This window comes from Anarhichas minor, unplaced genomic scaffold (assembly GCF_050575085.1).
Source record: "Anarhichas minor isolate MPS153535 unplaced genomic scaffold, ASM5057508v1 ptg000114l, whole genome shotgun sequence".
Lineage (NCBI taxonomy): Eukaryota > Metazoa > Chordata > Actinopteri > Perciformes > Anarhichadidae > Anarhichas > Anarhichas minor.
The window spans coordinates 1,028,744-1,048,868 of NW_027466560.1; the positions used below are offsets into that span (position 1 = coordinate 1,028,744).

Genomic DNA, 20,125 nt, shown 5'->3' on the forward strand with positions numbered 1-20,125 from the left:
GTGCAAATATAAAAGTAACCAGAGACCATGTTGTGATGTGATCACACCGCGACGCCAAGTTAGGCCAGAGGCGTACGTGAGGGGGCCAATGGCCACTTCTCCCTCCTTCCTTTGATCTCAACTGCACACCTGTACATTAATTAGCTTGTAGCATCAACGTCATTCAAATCTCAACGTCTAAAGAATTTCCTGCTGTCAGCCTATCCCAGGGGAAGAGCTCCCTCACCTTGAGGAGACGAGAGCTCCACCAGAGATGAGCAACACTGGACTTTGGTTGGAATGTACAAAATACAGACCAGTTTTATTTGGTTTTACAAAAGGTTTTAGAAAAAGGTTACAAAAATGAATAATAAAAATTGAAATATAAAATCATGCAAAATGTCAAAAGCACTAAGTTCACCAGGAACCAAGTTTACCCAAAAAACCCCAAAAGAATGAAGAGCCTAGAGCGCCCTGATCCTTTGTTGTCCCTCTATATTTATACATTTCTTCTTCACGCTTTCTGCAACCTCCGGGTCCATATAAGGTGGACAACAGATCATTCTTAAATCATTGGACAAGACAGTTCTCATATTCTTATCACCTCTGACAGGCCTACTTTTTAAGTTTAATGCTTTCCTGCTAGCCCCCCCCCCCCCCCCCCCCCTGTGTAAGGTGCCTGCCTAGCCCTCACTGAACAGGATGTTTCCTAACTTACACAACAGTTGATTTCTCCATGTACCACCTTCCTCCTCTCCCGCTGTCTTTAAATCATGTCAGAGTGAGTTTAACTCAAAGTTCACTTATTTCATTTTGCCTTAACATACAGTCAATATTACAAGCACGTATGATTACATTTTGATAAATGATAAAAAGTTACACATTAACGCATTTTTATAATTGAAGCATCTCTAAGCAATAAGGGATTATATGTAGCGAATATATTGATATCTGAAAATGCATTCTTTGCTAGATAAAAAAACAATAGATCATAAATCCTCATAGACAATGGAAAGTAAAAAGAGAATAAACATCTCATATAAAACACAATAACACCGTGAGATAGGACTTCCTGCAAAGTGTTCCACGGGGGTCATTGCCCCACACTCGTCCGTAGGTGTGAAACTAGAATGCGCCTCGAAGACTTCTTTGTATCAGAGTCAGCCAGGTGCTCAAACCACAAGATGCTGCCGTTACGCTTTCCTGATGTCTGGCCCCTCGCTCCTAAAGCAGAGAGGTGTTAGATAACATCAACGTTCACCTGCAATATGCAGCAAGAGTTAGACGGCCTCAGAGGTCACCTGCAGATGAAAGCACAGTTTCCCCCTGTTGCACGTCTTTGTTTAATCTACTATTTCCATAAGTCAATCAAACTATTTGTGTATCAATTATTTGAACAGAAGAATGGAGAGATAGGTTCTTAGGCTGCGGTGTGTCTCGGACATTCATGGTGGATACCTCAACAACAATCAGCAAAATGGTCAAAATTCTTCATCACAAATGAGTTTTTAGGGGCTGATCACAGCGGGACGTTGTTCATATTTGTATTATTATGATTATCTTTTAGATAAATGTTGTCCTGCTGCCAACATGTTGCTCACTACAATAAGTGAAGTCATGAAGCTCATTATGTTTTTTAAAGGACAAACAGCAACAGATTGTCAACATTGAGTATCGTTCTACAGAATGTAGAAGATATACAGTAAGTCAGTGTTTCATGTTCATTCTGATAGTCTCTGCTTTCTGCTTGGACTCTGGTAAACCTGCTCTCAAGTCTACTTTTAAATGAAGCTTTATATCTGTGAGGTGTTTTTAAAGATTCACGTCTTCAGCAGGAACCAATGGGCTTGGAGCTGAGAGCCACAGACAGGAAGTCAGAACGTATGGAGAGACCAACACATTGTTGAGAGTAAGAAAGACGGGCTATAATAATGTGAGATCATATTCAGCCTTCATGTTTAAGGGAACATGCGTATCAAAGGGAGCTGATGGTGGTTGTGTGTTGGAGGAGCTACTCTGCTCCCTGAGCTCCTTCTTCTTCTTCTTCAGCTGCAGGAACACCCAGCTTATAACGAACCAGCTCAGTGTTCTCCTGTCTGCACGGCATCTGCCCCCTGTTGGCCTGCAGAGACATGACAGCACAGTCCTGTCTTCAGTTCACTAAACACAGAGCGAGAGCTTCATCTCAGTGGCTGGTCTAAACAACAGACGTGTGTCCGTACCTTACAGTAGAAGTAAAGTGCAACGTTCAGCAACAGCAGAGCCAGCGGCAGGACGATCGCTTTGATGATCAGAGGAGTTGGATCTGAACAAACACATGGACAGTCATCACATCACACGACATCATGAGTCCAACAGCTCCCACTGACCCTGAAATCCACAATCACTGACACGTATTACTCTTCATGTTTACTTCATGTTCACTGTTTGAACCACAGACGTTATAGAAGAAGTGGACGTAGTCGTCGAGATGTCACTCATTGGTTTGTGGACTGTGGCCGTCGCCATCTTGGTTTTTACAAACAGTGAACAGGAAGTGACCATATTTGGACTGAGGAGGAGTGACGTAGAGACGCCGTATACGTCTCTGGTAGAGACCTGTCAATCACCGTGTAGCCCCGCCCTAAAGCATCCCCTGCTTTATGGTCTGTTTGACTCTAAATGGACCATAATGTACTAAATGAACATCATGCTGTATTGAAGAAGACTTGAAACTAGAGATTGAGACCATAAACTCATGTTTACAATGTTTACTGAGGTAATAAATCAAGAGAGAAGTAGAGTCATTTTCTCATAGACTTCTATACAACCAGAGGAGAATCTGGTTAGTCTTGGTTTCATGTCACAATGATGTCATCACCTACGTCCTGTTTTCATCACCAGAGCTCCTGGGCAGAGCTGGAACATGCTATGCTGTGATTGGCCAGTCAGCGCTAGAGGGGCGGGACTTAGTGAAGAGTCAGTTGAAAGCGTAATCGCTATCATTAACGACCGTCTCAACGCTTGGTTTCCAGGATGACCCTGGTTCTCTGAGTTAGGTATCGGAGCACACCGCCCTTCTTGCTTCTGATTGGTGGAGGAACTACGCCTGAAAATGGCGAGTTGGGGGCTAAGGGGTGTTATGACTGATGTGGTGGCAGTGGAGCTTTTGTGATTGGTCACGTCAGAAGGTGCTTCAGTTCTCAGAGAACCAGAGTTATCCTGGTAACCAAACCTGCTCTGTCCTACAGTAGATTGTGAGCTGTTGCCATTTATAGACTGTGTTTAGGTTTGGTTACTATATGACATGTGTCACACAATGACAGGAGTCACAGTGTCATTCCAGAAACAATAACTTGCATGAACTCTGTGGTCAGCTGATCATCTTCAGTCAGTTTGGACCAATCATCTTTAAACCTGCATGTAAACAGTCAGCTTACCCAAGACAGTGATGGAGAGCAGACGGCTCTCAGAGGAGAAGTTATGATTAAAAACATGGAGGTGATAAACACAGCTGTAGCTTCCTTGGTGGGCGGGCTCTGCAGCAGGAAACAGGAAGTGGGCAGAGTGATTGGCAGCTGGCTGGGTGTAGTTGTGTGCTGAGTTGGAGGAGGTGAAGGTGAGCTGGAAGGAGCCTCCTGAGTACTGTGGCTGGATGGAGCAGCAGATGGTGAAGTTGGAGCGCCTGAGCACCGGAGCCCCCTGCTGCTGGGCCTCGGAGACCCCGTACATTGAGGAGGACACGGTGATGATTGGCTGAAGCAGCAGGTCTGTAAACACAGAGAGGTGATGACAGTTCCTGTTTACCCTCCGTTGAACAAGATGGACCCTGAATAAGGATGTGATGTCACAGGTCAGACAGACAGACAGGTGTGTCCTGCCAGGTGGAGCTCAGCAGGAGGGTTTGAAGCTTCCAGAAACAAGCCCACCTCTCTACACTTCAGGATGTCGTTGTTCTGGTTAACATTACAGTTTAGTCCAATGGGAACCCACTGACTGTCACTGTGACAGAGGAAGGAACATACTGGAAACATTGCCGTCATAGATGATGTCATAGATGATGTCACTGATGGGCTTACCTGAGCAGATGAGATCCATGATGAAGAAAGAGGAAACTAATGTTAAACACTCTCTCAGAGCAGATCCAGACTGAACACAGTCAGAGTTGATCCACCACACAGATCTCTGTGAGGACTCCTCTCTCCGTCTGTTAGAAACAGCAGAGCCACAGTCCAGCTCTCTACAGGCAACAGCTGCTTTCTTCAGGGTCCAGTCAGAGTCATGTACTGGTCTCCAGTCTCCCAGTTTCACCTCCAGTGTTCCTGCACAGCGACTGTCTCCTCCCACCAACCTGACAGGTTCTGAACAGAAACAAGAGAGTCGTCAGTAAAGAACAAAGTGAGTTTCAGTAGAACAGAAATGAACCAGATCAAAGCTGCAGCTCCTCTTCTACCTGAGCAGGTGAGTCCAACAGCTTTGTTAGGTGAGCAGGTGTTTCTATCTGAGCCTGAGCTTCTACAGTCCAGGAGAGCAGACTCATGGCCTCCACACTGGAACTCTTTGGTCCACATTGGAGCCTCCACTTCTCCATATAGCGCCCCCTGGAGGACTGAAGGAGCCCCACAGCCAAGCTCCCTACAGACCACCTCTGCATCCTGCTGGTCAAAATCATCTTCACACACTGAGGACCACCACTGGTTAGACTGGTTAGACTTCACCTCCAGTCTGCCTGAGCACAGACTAGTCCCATTCACCAGCCTGACAGAGTCTGGAGAGATGACAGAAGATGAAAGAGAGAGAGATAAAAATGATCAATAACCAGCTAGCTAAATTAGCTCAAAACACAAATATCAAAAGATCATGAACTTAACATATTTAGTCAGACTGGGAGGAGAATTATTTTAATGTTTACAGAAATACAGCGCCTGTCTTGTCTGCAATGTGAGCGTGGTCTTACCACAGTTGGGCCCTTTGGAGCTGGATTACAAAACGGTGCACAGAAGATAAGAGACGGATTAGTGCTACTGGGTTCATTCATCATTACCTGTGGTGTACCCCAAGGTTCAATCTCAGGTCACATTTTATTCTCCATATACATGCTCCCACTTGGTCCAATCATCCAACGTCACAATGTCTCTTTTCATTGCTACGCAGACGACACACAGATATACCTTCCCCTGAGACCTGATGACCCCCAGAAGCCCAGCTGCTATTTTAGACTGTCTTAATGTCAACTGTGGGACGGCACTGTCACGATTAGGCTTTGCCTCATTTATCTGTGTGTGTGTGTGTGTGTGTGTCTCCTGGGTGTGTCTCCTGATTGCTTTCATTCACTTCACCTGTGCTTATTCACCTGCCCTGACGTTTCCCTCTGCCAACCCCACACATATACTGTATACTCCCCTGCTTTCCCTGTTCTGGTTATCAGATGGTCTTTGTCCCACCCGTGTGTTCATCGTCTCCCAGGATTTCTCCCGTGTTTGTTTCTTTGGTTTGTAACTTTGTCTTGTCCTCAGTTTTTGGATTTTTGCCTGCACCTTGTCGTTTTTGTTTTGCCTTTATGGTCTGACTCCCTGTGTTTGACTGTTTTGGTGCCGTGTAAAATACCTTGTTTTCTACTTCACCTAGTCTCCAGTGTCTATCTCTGCGCCTGAGTCTTTGCTGTACCTTAGAGTCGTGACAGGCACAAAATCTTCTTCAACTCAATTACTCAAAATCATAATATTTAGTCCCCCAAACCATAAGTCCCATTAAAAGTGCCCTTGGCCCTCTGTCCATGAACATAAAGTCCACTGCCAGAAACTCAGGAGTAGTTTTTGATTCAGATTCAAGCGTCAAATCACAAAAGTTGTCCAGTCCTGTTTTCTTCAAATTTGAACCATCTCCAAAATCCTCTCTCACCCTGACCTGGAAAAAGTCATTCATGCATTCATCTTTTCAAGACTTGATTACTGTAACTCCTCCTTCTCTCTGGTAGGGGCGTTTCTAGGATTCAAAGAAAGGGGGTGCTAAGCCCCAAGGGGAGGGGCACGTTTGCGCGCACAGTGCGCGGCAATTGTTTTTGGGGCCCATTTGGGGCCGTGGATATCCATTGTTTCAGACAGTTCATAGATTGGTTCAATCAGAAAGAGTGTGATTTTACTCTGTAGCTTTGCTTGCATTCAGTATATGATAACACAAGAGACAGAATTTCAGGGTCATAGTGAAATTTGACAACACAAATATGAACTTTTCTCAAATAAAGAGAGAAATAATTTTCCTGCTTGTAAAGGAAAGACGGATAAACTAGCTTTCATATCCGCGTCACTCCCAAATCCTAATTCTTAAAGGGACCGCACACAATGGATGGAGAATGGACCTGACAGTGTCAACTTTATATCGTTAAGTATGATGATAGGCTGTTGGATTGTAATTTGAAGGGAGAGAAAACATACAAATCCGAATGCACGCACAGATGTAGCATGTTAGAGTTATAAATAACTTCTCCATGTGAGAAACAATAGTTTAATTTAATGACATCACCAAAAAAAAAACATTTTATTTTTATTTTTTTTAACCAATAATGACAAATTATTTGGGGGGGCTGAAGAACATTTTAGGAGGGCTTCAGCCCCCCTAAAATAGGCCTAACGACGCCCCTGCTCTCTGGCACCAACCAAACGTCACTCTCTCTCCTCCAACTAGTTCAGAAGGCTGATCACTTTTAAAGCACATCTGGGTCTGGCCCCAACATATATCGAGAAAATGTTGACCCCCCTATGATGCAGCTGGCAGCCTCAGATCCTCAGGTGGGGGGGGGGGGACCGTATGGATGCCTTTAGGACCCCTCGGCTTTGAAACGAGCTGCCTGAGGATATAAGGCTCTCGGAATCAGTAATCTCTTTTAAATCAATTCTTGAAACACATTTTTACAGACTGGCTTTTATGTGATGTCATCACTTTTCTTTTATATTTATTTGTTGATTTTTTATTTATTTTATTTATTTCTTAGTTTATTTTTATCGTATCGACTGTCTCACTAAGTTTTCTCTTATTGTTATTATTGCTTTGCTTTTGATGCTTTGTCTGTCGAAGCACTTTGTAAACTCTGTTTTTAAAGGTGCTGTATAAATATGAGGAGCAACATGAGAACATCAGAAGAGCTTTACTGAGAGCTAAACAGTATCAGTGTTCCACCTGGACAGCTTTGCTGCTGAGAAAGAGATTCTCTCACTGCACATATACATTGAGATCAAATGAAGGGAAACACCTGCATGAATGAAGAGTTATGGGACGTACTGATGGAACACAAGTATCCACACCTCAGAAGATGTGCCTTGAACTTGATGAAGAAACATGTCTCCACTTCAGCAGCACCAGGTGCTGAGCCAGTAGAGTTAAACATGCAAACAAGTCACGTTTGAAAGCAGACAATGTGGAATCTAACGGTACACCGAATAAGGAAGAGACAGGTGAAGCTCATGAAGGGAGAGAGCACCTCAGAGAGTGTTTTATAGACACATTCACAGGATGTAGTTAGGGAGGGACTGGACCAAAACATAGGAAGTTGGTTGGCACATAGACGATGTCACTGATGGGCTTACCTGAGCAGGTGATATCCAGGATGAAGGAAGAGGAAACTGATGTTAAACACTCTCTCAGAGCAGATCCAGACTGAACACAGTAAGGGTTGATCTTCCACACAGGTCTCAGTGAGGACTCTATTCTCCGTCTGTTAGAAACAGCAGAGCCACAGTCCAGATCTCTACAGAAAACAGCTGCTTTCTTCAGGGTCCAGTCAGAGTCATCTACTGGTCTCCAGTCTCCCAGTTTCACCTCCAGTGTTCCTGCACAGTGACTGTCTCCTCCCACCAACCTGACAGGTGCTGAACAGAAACAAGAGAGTCGTCAGTAAAGAACAAAGTGAGTTTCAGTAGAACAGAAATGAACCAGATCAAAGCTGCAGCTCCTCTTCTACCTGAGCAGGTGAGTCCAACAGCTTTGCCAGGTGAGCAGGTGTTTCTATCTGAGCCTGAGCTTCTACAGTCCAGGAGAGCAGACTCACGGCCTCCACACTGGAACTCTTTGGTCCACATTGGAGCCTCCACTTCTCCATAGAGCGCCCCCTGGAGGACTGAAGGAGCCCCACAGCCAAGCTCCCTACAGACCACCTCTGCATCCTGCTGGTCAAAGTCATCTTCACACACTGAGGACCACCACTGGTTAGACTGGTCAGACTTCACCTCCAGTCTGCCTGAGCACAGACTAGTCCCATTCACCAGCCTGACAGAGTCTGGAGAGATGACAGAAGATGAAAGAGAGAGAGATAAAAGACACCAGACACTAAGGGTACATCCCAAGTCTCTTAATTGTAATTTCTTCGCTCCTCCCTTGAACCGGAAGTTGTTCTGCGCCGCCATATTGACGGCCGTCCCAAAGCTCTTATTTAGCTCTGAGGATCGAGGAGAGAGGAGGGATCTCTGAGGAGCCATGAGCGAGGACCCACGAGAACAGACTTCCAGGAAGTGTTTTAACGGCTGACACGCCCCCTCATTGTTCATCAGTCATGTGATTGGACGCTGCAGCCGATCGGACTGATGAGATTGTTTTCAACATGTAAACAGTGAAGACGGATCAGATTAAACTCAAGCTTTATATTTGATTCGTTTTCTGATTCAACATCTGGTTTAAATAAATGTTCATTGTAGACTGAACAACAAAAGGACCACAAACAACTTTCTGCATTTATTCGAAAGATTTGTGTTTTCATGATCTGAACTTTTATTATGGAAACAATTAAAGTCAGAGAGAGCTGAGAGACGAAACACATTTTACATCATTTATCATCATTTCATTCAGTCACGTGAGGCTGTTCATTCCTGATTGTCGGGTTTGATGAGTTTTATCATTTAAGAGAAACAATCATCATATTCTGGGTTATTTAATATCGACGTCACAATCTGAATTTCAAAACGTACAGATGCAAATAATTCATAAATAAGACGATCGCATTCCGCCGGTAGAAATGGATCCTGTGCTTATAAACAGAACACAGGACACAGTTTGTTAACAGACTACAGAGAGAAACACCTCTACAGTGGTGATTACTGTGTGTCTTTATTAGTTATTAGTATTATTAGTTACTATTATTAAGTACAGTGATCATGTGAACAGACACTAACTTATCAAAAGTCTTTCCAGCTGTTAAAGCTGACTGACAGCTGATCCAGCTGTGATCATCAGCACCATCATCAGAAACAGACGTCGCTTCACGTGACGCAACTGAGGAAAGGACGTCTCATGTCTCTTAAAACATATTTCCTCGTTCCTCTCTCCTCGCATGGTTTCCTCCATGCATCCCTGGTGGGAGGGACTAAGACACAAGGAAACGACCCAAGTGAGGGAAACTGGGATGCAATTAAGAGACTTGGGATGTGCCCTAAATAACATTCAGTCTTATATTTCTTAGAAGATCTGTGACCCAGAATATGAATCTGTTTATAAACTGATCCCTAACATCTCAAAGAGATGGGGCTGGACTCTCTCCTTAAGGAGTGTCCAGGCTGAAGGATGGTGTGGAGATACTGACGAGCCCCCGGCTGAGCTGAGCTGCTCTAAGTTGTGTCCAGTAGGTCATTGGTGGCTGTTATGGTGGAAACCAAAGAAGCTGCTGGTGGAAACCAGTGAATAAGAAAGCTGTGGAGCTGAAGGAGGAGTCCTTTCAGGCTGGTTGGTGGTCGGCCCAGAGGACTCCTGAAGCAGCAGACATGGAGGTTTCATATATAAAGATATCTTGGTGCATTCAGCACCTGATTTACTGAGGCAGCAGCTCATCAGACAAGTCTGCTGCCATTCTAGCTGCTGCATGTGTGTGTGTGTCAACATGGATACATTACTGTCATAGATGATGTCACTGATGGGCTTACCTGAGCAGGTGAGATCCAGGATGGAGGAAGAGGAATATGATGTTAAACACTCTCTCAGAGCAGATCCAGACTGAACACAGTAAGGGTTGATCCCCCACATAGATCTCTCTGAGGACTCCTCTCTCTGTCTCATGGAAACAGCAGAGCCACAGTCCAGCTCTCTACAGACAACAGCTGCTTTCTTCAGGATCCAGTTATAGTAATCTACTGGTCTCCAGTCTCCCAGTTTCACCTCCAGAGTTCCTGCACAGCGACTGTCTCCTCCCACCAACCTGACAGCTTCTCAACAGAAACAAGAGAGTCGTCAGTAAAGAAATGAGTTGAATTAATAAAATATCAAACTAAAACTTGACTTCTGGTTCTGCTTCACTGGTTCTTTGTTTCTCTTTTCTTTCTCTATTCACCTGTTGATGTGTGATTTCCTTCAGCCTGGAGTTCTGGAGAAATAGACAAATATTTGTTGTTTTGAGTAAATGTTAAAAAATACACAAATATTTGTTTTTTCATGGATTTCCAATTTGCATCTAAAACTTATTGTGATGTTGTTACATTTATATTCAGACAGTTGAACCTCCATTTAACAACAGGACTGTTTTTTAAACGTCTCCTTCCTTTTCAGCCAATCACAGAAGAGTAGATTAAAGGGGAACATTTGTTATGACAATACGACAAAAACAAGAAATAAATTTGAGAATTTTTTAAATTAAGAATCCATCCAGGATTTAAAGAGAGACTGTAGGAGAAAGGAACCAAAATGGAAAAAACAGGTCTACATGTATTTTCTGAGAGTTGGAAAGATGCAGTGAGGACTTATCAAACGGCAGTTAAAGAAGCAAGACCTTCCTTCATTTCCGACTTGATTATACTCTAATAAATATAAATAAAGTTATTAATATTATTATTAATATCATGTTGTGCTAACATAGAGAATTTCCCTCTACTTAATTTATTATCATGTAGAATTCACCAGCAGCGTTGTGGTGGAAGATGTTCAACATGAAAGAAGGGAGGGATGTTGCCTTGAAGATTGTGAGTTGTGTTGGGACCAGGACTCTACAGAGAACGGTATTCTGGACTCACTTGAAGGAGAAGGGCTTTGAACACAGAGACCTACTGCTGCACACTGATGTAAGATGCTGAGCAGAGGAACATTGTTGTTGACATTCAGTGAGACTTTCTGAATCTTTCTTTACATGCAGAAGATGCACAGCTAGAGGACTACCAGTGGCTTCTGGATTCAGTGTTTGTGACAGATCTCCCTTTACTGTTCAATGAAGCTGATTCAGAGCTGCAGGATTCTGATGAACATTCATCAACAGGATCAGTGAAGGGAACACCTTTAAAAGACACAACTGCTGTCAAGTAGGCTTTAACGCTGTGAACTCTCCTCACATGCAGACAGAAGTGAAACATCAGGACAAAGACATTGTGCAGCTTGACATCTATGAGGAGCAACATGAGAACATCAGAAGAGCTTTACTGAGAGCTAAACAGTATCAGTGTTCCACCTGGACAGCTTTCCTGCTGAGAAAGAGATTCTCTCACTGCACATCTACATTGAGATCAAATCAAGGGAAACACCTGCATGAATGAAGAGTTATGGGACGTACTGATGAACACAAGTATCCACACCTCAGAAGATGTGCCTTGAACTTGATGAAGAAACATGTCTCCACTTCAGCAGCACCAGGTGCTGAGCCAGTAGAGTTAAACATGCAAACAAGTCACGTTTGAAAGCAGACAATGTGGAATCTAACGGTACACCGAATAAGGAAGAGACAGGTGAAGCTCATGAAGGGAGAGAGCACCTCAGAGAGTGTTTTATAGACAGATTCACAGGATGTAGTTAGGGAGGGACTGGACCAAAACATATGAATTAGATTGGCACATAGATGACGTCACTGATGGGCTTACCTGAGCAGGTGAGATCCAGGATGGAGGAAGAGGAAACTGATCTTGAACACTCTCTCAGAGCAGATCCAGACTGAACACAGTCAGAGTTGATCCACCACACAGATCTCACTGAGGACTCCTCTCTCTTTCTGATAGAAACAGCAGAGCCACAGTCCAGATCTCTACAGGCAACAGCTGCTTCCTTCAGGGTCCAGTAAGAACCTTCTACTGGTCTCCAGTCTCCCAGTTTCACCTCCAGTGTTCCTGCACAGTGACTGTCTCCTCCCACCAACCTGACAGGTTCTGAACAGAAACAAGAGAGTCGTCAGTAAAGAACAAAGTGAGTTTCAGTAGAACAGAAATGAACCAGATCAAAGCTGCAGCTCCTCTTCTACCTGAGCAGGTGAGTCCAACAGCTTTGCCAGGTGAGCAGGTGTTTCTATCTGAGCCTGAGCTTCTACAGTCCAGGAGAGCAGACTCATGGCCTCCACACTGGAACTCTTTGGTCCACATTGGAGCCTCCACTTCTCCATAGAGCGCCCCCTGGAGGCCTGAAGGAGCCCCACAGCCAAGCTCCCGACAGACCACCTCTGCATCCTGCTGGTCAAAGTCATCTTCACACACTGAGGACCACCACTGGTTAGACTGGTCAGACTTCACCTCCAGTCTGCCTGAGCACAGACTCGTCCCATCCACCAGCCTGACAGAGTCTGGAGAGATGACAGAATATGAAAGAGATAAAAGACACCAGACACTAAATAACATTCAGTCTTATATTTCTTAGAAGATCTGTGACCCAGAATATGAATCTGTTTATAAAATGATCCCTAACATCTCAAAGAGATGGGGCTGGACTCTCTCCTTAAGGAGTGTCCAGGCTGAAGGACGGTGTGGAGATACTGAGAGAGCCCCCGGCTGAGCTGAGCTGCTCTAAGTTGTGTCCAGTAGGTCATTGGTGGCTGTTATGGTGGAAACCAAAGAAGCTGCTGGTGGAAACCAGTGAATAAGAAAGCTGTGGAGCTGAAGGAGGAGTCCTTTCAGGCTGGTTGGTGGTCGGCCCAGAGGACTCCTGAAGCAGCAGACATGGAGGTTTCATATATAAAGATATCTTGGTGCATTCAGCACCTGATTTACTGAGGCAGCAGCTCATCAGACAAGTCTGCTGCCATTCTAGCTGCTGCATGTGTGTGTCAACATGGATACATTACTGTCATAGATGATGTCACTGATGGGCTTACCTGAGCAGGTGAGATCCAGGATGGAGGAAGAGGAATATGACGTTAAACACTCTCTCAGAGCAGATCCAGACTGAACACAGTAAGAGTTGATCTTCCACACAGATCTCTCTGAGGACTCCCTTCTCTTTCTGATAGAAACAGCAGAGCCACAGTCCAGCTCTCTACAGGCAACATCTGCTATCTTCAGGATCCAGTAAGAACCTTCTACTGGTCTCCAGTCTCCCAGTTTCACCTCCAGAGTTCCTGCACAGCGACTGTCTCCTCCCACCAACCTGACAGCTTCTCAACAGAAACAAGAGAGTCGTCAGTAAAGAAATGAGTTGAATTAATAAAATATCAAACTAAAACTTGACTTCTGGTTCTGCTTCACTGGTTCTTTGTTTCTCTTTTCTTTCTCTATTTACCTGTTGATGTGTGATTTCCTTCAGCCTGGAGTTCTGGAGAAATAGACAAATATTTGTTTTTTCATGGATTTGCAATTTTCATCTAAAACTTATTGTGATGTTGTTACATTTATATTCAGACAGTTGAACCTGCATTTAACAACAGAACTGTTTTTTAAACGTCTCCTTCCTTTTCAGCCAATCACAGAAGAGTAGATTAAAGGGGAACATTTGTTACGACAATACGACAAAAACAAGAAACAATTGTGATAATTCTTGTTAATTAAATTTTTAATTCTAATTGAATCCCTATCCGGAGATACCAGATGGCTGAGCACCGACGCAGCAGAGAAACAGAGCAGAAATGTAAGTTTTTCTATAAGTTTCGTATAATATTTCATCATTAAATTCACCTCTGAGAATCTTTAACTGTGTAGTTGAGAATATTGGCAGCGTGACTGCTCGTTTATCCAGATATTTAGTAAGCTTATCAATTTCACTCAAATAATCAGTAAATATAAATCAAGTTCACTCAGAGGATTAATAAATACAAATCAAGTTCACCCAGATATTGAATAAATCAAAATTACTTTTGCTCAGATCCTTAGTAAATATGAATCAGTTTTGCTTGAGAAATTGATTTTGATTATTTTTGTTAAAATTTAGTGATTTCATTCAATATTTTTTAATCAAATTTCTGGAACTTAAAATCTATTTAATTATATTAAGTGTCACTTTATTGCCATCCTTTTTAAATATATGTGTATGAATGTGTATATATATATATATTAGTGCTGTGCAAGTTATCGCGTTAACGCATTCATTAATTAACACCGACAATTATTTTATCGCGCATTAACGCAGTTTTTTTTAAATGCAATAAACACCGTTGATGCAGCAAATCACCCAAACACACAAGCGGTGGAGGAAGTCTTCAGACTACGTGGATGCAGCGTGAGGGAGAAGTTTAGATAAACTAAAGCAACACAAGCTAACAGATGCTGCAGAGAAGTGGAGACAAACTGCAGGTTAGTGTTGTGGAAGATGTCGGTCTGAGGAACGTTCTCAAGGTGCGTTCACGTCGCGTTTGGTGTGAACGCACCTTTAGGATCTCAACGAATGACGTCACGTATGAGCCTCAAGACGCACCGTCACAAGAAGAACACACGAGTTGTGTTAAAGGAGAGGACGACTAAAGCGACGGCGTTACAACGTGCAGCAGCTGCTGCTCTCACTGGAGACTACTGGACATCACTGGGTCACCTTCATCACCTCTGAGTTACAGCATCATAGTGATGAAGAGTAGAGCTGCATCACATGCTCTGACTGTCATGAAGACACAACACACACATGTAGATGAAACGTGCTGAAACATGTTGTTCCTGTTGCACAGCAGTGGAACGTTTCACACACAGTCACACACTGAGCACAGATAGTGAAGAGATAGAACTGCTGCTGTGTGAAGAGAACACTGCTGCTAACAACAACCTGATGTGTTTAAAGTGTTTACACACAATGTTATTCACCTTTTGTTCATATAGCAGTACTTTCAAAATAAAAGTGTGCAATACACTACTTTTGAATTCATTATTAAACTTTGCCATAACAATGCGATTAATCGCGATTAAAAATTGTAGTTGCCCAGCACTAATATATATATATCTACAGACAAATAAATATATATATATATATATATATATATATATATATATATATATATATATATATATATATATATATATATATATATATATCATTTTTATTTTATTTTAAATAAAAATGAAAAAAGCAGGGTTGTCATATTTGGTTTGATCGTAAAAATACAGCGAAGTGAAGAACCGGATTATACTATAGTCCATACTCCCAAGTCCGTACTTCCAAGTACGCAAGTCCGTACTTGGCGGACTTGGTATTGAGAAAGGCCCGAGGCTAACGACTGGAACGCCTAAAAGGGTTCAGCCAATCAGAGGCAGCGAGACATGATGGTCTCTCTTGTTTTTGACCTCAGTGATGAATACATTGTGTTTCCTGTGAGTTCTTCACAATAAAAGCCCCCATTGTGATTGTCTTGTTGAGGTGTTTTAATGTGAAGCAGCATCAGCAGTAAATGCTGAGTCAGCATTAGCAGTAACTTCATGCTGCTCTGATCCGTCTGTGGGAGAGTGAACAGGAAACAGTGAGGCTGATATCAGACCACAAACAGCCTCACTGATCACATGCTGCATCGTTTCCTGTCTATCAGTCATGAGTCTGCGGTCTGCACACAAAGATCATTACTGAATATACATTGATTGCAGAAATGTGAATTTACTACAAATATAATCAATGACTTATGATTTGATTAACATTTGGGGGATTTTAACTTGAATGTGTTCGATTTGACAAAGTTGAGGTCACATCATCACGTTTTATAACGTTTTACTGTTTTACTGTTTCTTTTGTGTGTGTGTGTGTGTGTGTGTGTGTGCATGCGCGTGCGTGTGTGCGTGTGCGTGTGCGTGTGTACCTGAAATGTTGATCTTAAATGGTTCAACATGTTTTTAAATATTTTGTAACAAGTTCCAAAATATATATATATACATACATAACACAAAATATATACATACAAAATATATATATATACATACATACATACATACATACATACATACATACATACATACATACATATATATATATATATATATATATATATATATATATATATATTTACAAATATGTGGTGATGTTAAAAAATACTGTTAAAAATATTTATTTATAAAATATATTTAAATACATTTAACCACTTTGAAAAGTTATTGAACAAATGAGACTTATTCAAACACATTGTTCCACACTCAGAAATGTGCATTACATCCAATTTGAAAATTTAAACGATCCAACAGAAATATTTAGATAAAGCACATCATACCTGAGCTCCACCTCAGCAGCAGCAGCAGCAGCAACAGGTGATCCATGATGTCCAGGTAGACCGTCTCTCCGCCCGTCCGTCTCTCCGCCCGTCCGTCTCTCCGCCCGTCCGTCTCTCTGCCCGTCTCGTGTGCTGTCCTCAGTTTATATCTGTGTTCAGGACGAGGTGGAGCTTTACTGATACTCGTCTTTAGTTGTACAGATCATATTCACACCTCTTTTAACCCTGACAGACTGTTCGGGTCAATTTGACCCATTTTGACATCTGACAGCAGTACAAACACCCTAAACGTCATTCTTTTCCTAAAGTGACCCAAAATACACAAAAATAAAAGTATTTTAAAATGTTATACTTTTGTACTTAACACTTTTGTACTAACATTATAAAGGTATTTCAGTGACTGACGTCGTGGCAGCTGGAGTTAGTGAGCAGCAGGCCCTCGGTCTGTTCCTCCAACAGGAGGAGGGTGATGGACAATAAGCATTTTATGATGTCATGTTTTGTGTTCTTAGTGGTAAAAGTTGAATTAATATTGATAATTATGATGTCTTATGATATAGCAGTGGGGACGGCGTTTGATGGTTGCAATGATTAAATATGGTTACATTATAAATTCATAATGTTCATGCCATTTTCAAATTCAATAAAACATATTTAAGTCATTCTGGCTTTTATGTTTTTATGTCGTATGTAAAACAGGACATGATAATGTGTAGCAGAGGTTTTTGAATGTTACACTCTCCCTGCTCTCTGAAACAGTTATTAAGGATTAATCATACATGTATTAATGAGACATAAGCTATTTAGACATTCTAAATGCGTTTCTGTGAAAGTGATTATATCTGATTTCACGAGAAGCTGCTGGCTGATTATAGATTATAGGAGTGTTTACGTGACAGGCTGAGCTCTTCCTCTCAGATTAATGCTGTCAGTGTTCTCTCATCTGTTTTAATAGATGTGTTCACATCACACTTACAGCTACAAACTACTTCTACTATAGTCAGGAACTCTGACAGACTTCATCAGCTGCTGATATGGTCGTATTTGGTTCGAATTATTAACTTGAATATTAATCAAAGTTCTAAATTGATGGTTTAGTATTCTCTGTATCAGTCTTTTCCTTTGGTTAAGAAAGGTCATTTAATGTTAATTGCATTATATTATTGTGATAATAAATAATTATTTCGTAGACATTTTAATTCCTCTTTGAACTACTGAACCAGCATTATTTTGGTTCCCCATTATTAGTGAAATCTTATATTTTTTAATATTAGTTCTATTGATAATATATATATTATATTTGTCATTTCCTAACAACCAGACCAGCTCAAACTGCAACATAGTGGTGCCCCGTGTGAGGCGTAGTATTGTCTATAATCATAGTGATTTCATAATTCTGCAATATTCATTGATCAATGCCAACATGTTAGATTCCACTTCTGAAATAAAAGAAGTGTTTGAATTCAATAGCTGAGGATGAGGCAGAACTAATCATAACGGTGTCGTCCACATCAAAGTAGTATTTTGTATTAAAAGGTAGAATTGTCTAAAAATACAAATGTAATAAAAGAGTTCCTCTCCATCGTCTCTTGTGACCCACTAGAAGCGTGTGCTGGTGTCTGTGTTTTCTCTGTTCTTCTTATTTTGCTGTGTTCAGCAGGTTTCTGACAGCATGCAGCCACCAAAGTACTGATCCACGTCCAGAGTGAACAGTGAAGGGTTGAATTTGAGCTCTGACTAAAACAACCAGCTATTACTGCAACACACACGCACGACATGATCACAGAATCTGCTGCTTAACATATAAGAGGTTACTTCCTTTACATCACTGATTGAAACCAATAATATAAATCAACAAACATCTACTATACAACTACGAGCAGACAACATACAACACAAACAATCACGTGTGTGTGTGTGTGTCTGTGTGTGTGTGTGTGTGTGTGTGTGTCTGTGTGTCTGTGTGTGTCTGTGTGTGTGTGTGTGTGTGTGTGTGTGTGTGTGTGTGTGTGTGTCTGTGTGTGTGTGTGTGTCTGTGTGTCTGTGTGTGTGTCTGTGTGTGTGTGTGTGGAAGAAGAGGGGGGAGACAAAAGAGAGAGAGAGAGAGAACAAGATGGCGGACGTGTTCACATAAAGTAGTCCCGTCATGAAATACTCCATAATGGCGGCTAGGCCACGATTATTTAACGGGGAATAAAACACACAATAGAGGTCGGGCTTACACGCCACACGTGGGTATGAAATAAGTGTAAGAGTGCGTGTGTGTGTGGGAGTGTGTGTACGTGTGTGTCGGTTAGTTTGAAAAGAAAGGAAAGAAGAAGAAGAAGAAGAAGTAGGACGCACTCAATACAAGGACAATCCTCACCGCAGCAGTAAAGTACAGAACTGTAACTTTATCATAAGTATTTCATCATCTTTACTTAAACTTAACTCGGTGGTTTCCTGTGACGACGGATTTTCACTTTGAAAAGACTGTTTTCATGTGAAGGACATAAATTGACACGTGTTGCTGGACGCATGTAAACGGGGAGTTTTGTAAGATATCATGCTGACTGTCGTCTGAGGATACGCTGAACATATTATACCTTTAAAAAACTTAACACGAATCATTGATATGAATTTAAACTGAAATCAATAAATACATACATCAATGGAAAGGTTCCCTGCACCTTATTGATAATGTACTTAATGTACAGGTGAGCAGTTGAGACCACAGGAAGGGGGGGAAGTGGCCATTGGCCCCCTCACGTATGCCTCTGGCCTGACTTGGCGTCGCGGCCGGTGTGATCACATCACAACATAACAAGAGAAATATCTGTGAGCTCTCTGCTCTGATCGTCTTCACTGATGAGTTGCTGGTCTTTAGTTTTACACGCAACTCTCTGAACTGCGGTTGTGTGAAGCTGATCGTATCTGATTTCATAAGAAGCTGCTGATTGCAGATTACAGGACTGTTTCCATGACGGGCTGAGCTGTTCCTGTCAGTGTCGTCTTGTTATTTCTGATAGATGTGTTACAGCAGCAGGTACAGCTACTCACTATACTACTAGAACTACTGCAGTCTGTGTGGAACTGTTTGACAGCTTCAGATCAAGTTTAGCTGCATCAACACTTTCAGTCCCGCCCACGCTTTAAGTGAGGCGCGTACACAAACCCACTGGTCCATCTGACTGTCAATCAACGGATCACTATCTCTGAGCACATCCAGCACCTTCCTGTGTGCAGCTGGAGATCCATACATGTGTGCGTCAGTTTGCTTCTCCTTCACTGAATAGTACTTTTAAAAGTACTAATAAGACAGTGTAGAAATACTCTGTTACAGTAAAAGCACTGGGACATCCTGTAGATTGGATCTTTTGTTGGTTATTTGTAATTCCTTATTTTTTAGGCTCTCTTAAAGATGTTATGTTCCAAAATGTAATAAAAATATTGTATAGTATCCCATAAGTCGATAAGAGGTACTTTTCAGAAAAGTCATAAAGTCATTGTATAATATGTCATTAAATTGTGAGTCCTAAAAAGTCACAGTAGTATGTCACAGAATGTCATTAAATAGTCTTATATTTCTTAATAGATTAACTCTGGACACCAAAGTTGCTGACTGCTCAGTCTGCGCTTGACAAAATGTGCGCGTGACGCTGCGTCGCATCACAACGAATACATCTTCGCCCTTTGAGGATCTCCACTAAAGCAGTGATATAGTCCCTTCATATCACGCCTGAGAGGAAACAATGACTCTGCACATTGTGCCAGCCACTCGGCCCATTCGGTCCCGCTGGCTCAGCGATGAGGCCGCTCACTGACAGCCCGTAAGGCCAATCAAATCAGACGGCCACG

The 20,125-nt window shown here is 42.2% G+C and overlaps 1 protein-coding gene across 1 annotated transcript; it reads right to left on the bottom strand.

Annotated features, from left to right (window-relative positions):
• Nucleotides 1-655: 655 nt before the first annotated feature.
• On the bottom strand, nt 656-19,405 carry LOC142940054 (scavenger receptor cysteine-rich type 1 protein M130-like). Its single transcript, XM_076082926.1, has 15 exons — nt 18,935-19,405; nt 16,289-16,437; nt 13,399-13,431; nt 12,995-13,273; nt 12,152-12,466; nt 11,778-12,059; nt 10,268-10,300; nt 9,864-10,142; nt 7,916-8,230; nt 7,542-7,823; nt 4,412-4,726; nt 4,038-4,319; nt 3,399-3,728; nt 2,202-2,284; nt 656-2,101 (listed from the first exon to the last, which is right to left on the bottom strand). Exons 2-15 carry the CDS (start codon nt 16,332-16,334, stop codon nt 1,991-1,993), a joined length of 2,985 nt encoding a protein of 994 aa, XP_075939041.1. The 5' UTR covers nt 16,335-16,437; nt 18,935-19,405; the 3' UTR covers nt 656-1,990.
• Nucleotides 19,406-20,125: the final 720 nt, after the last annotated feature.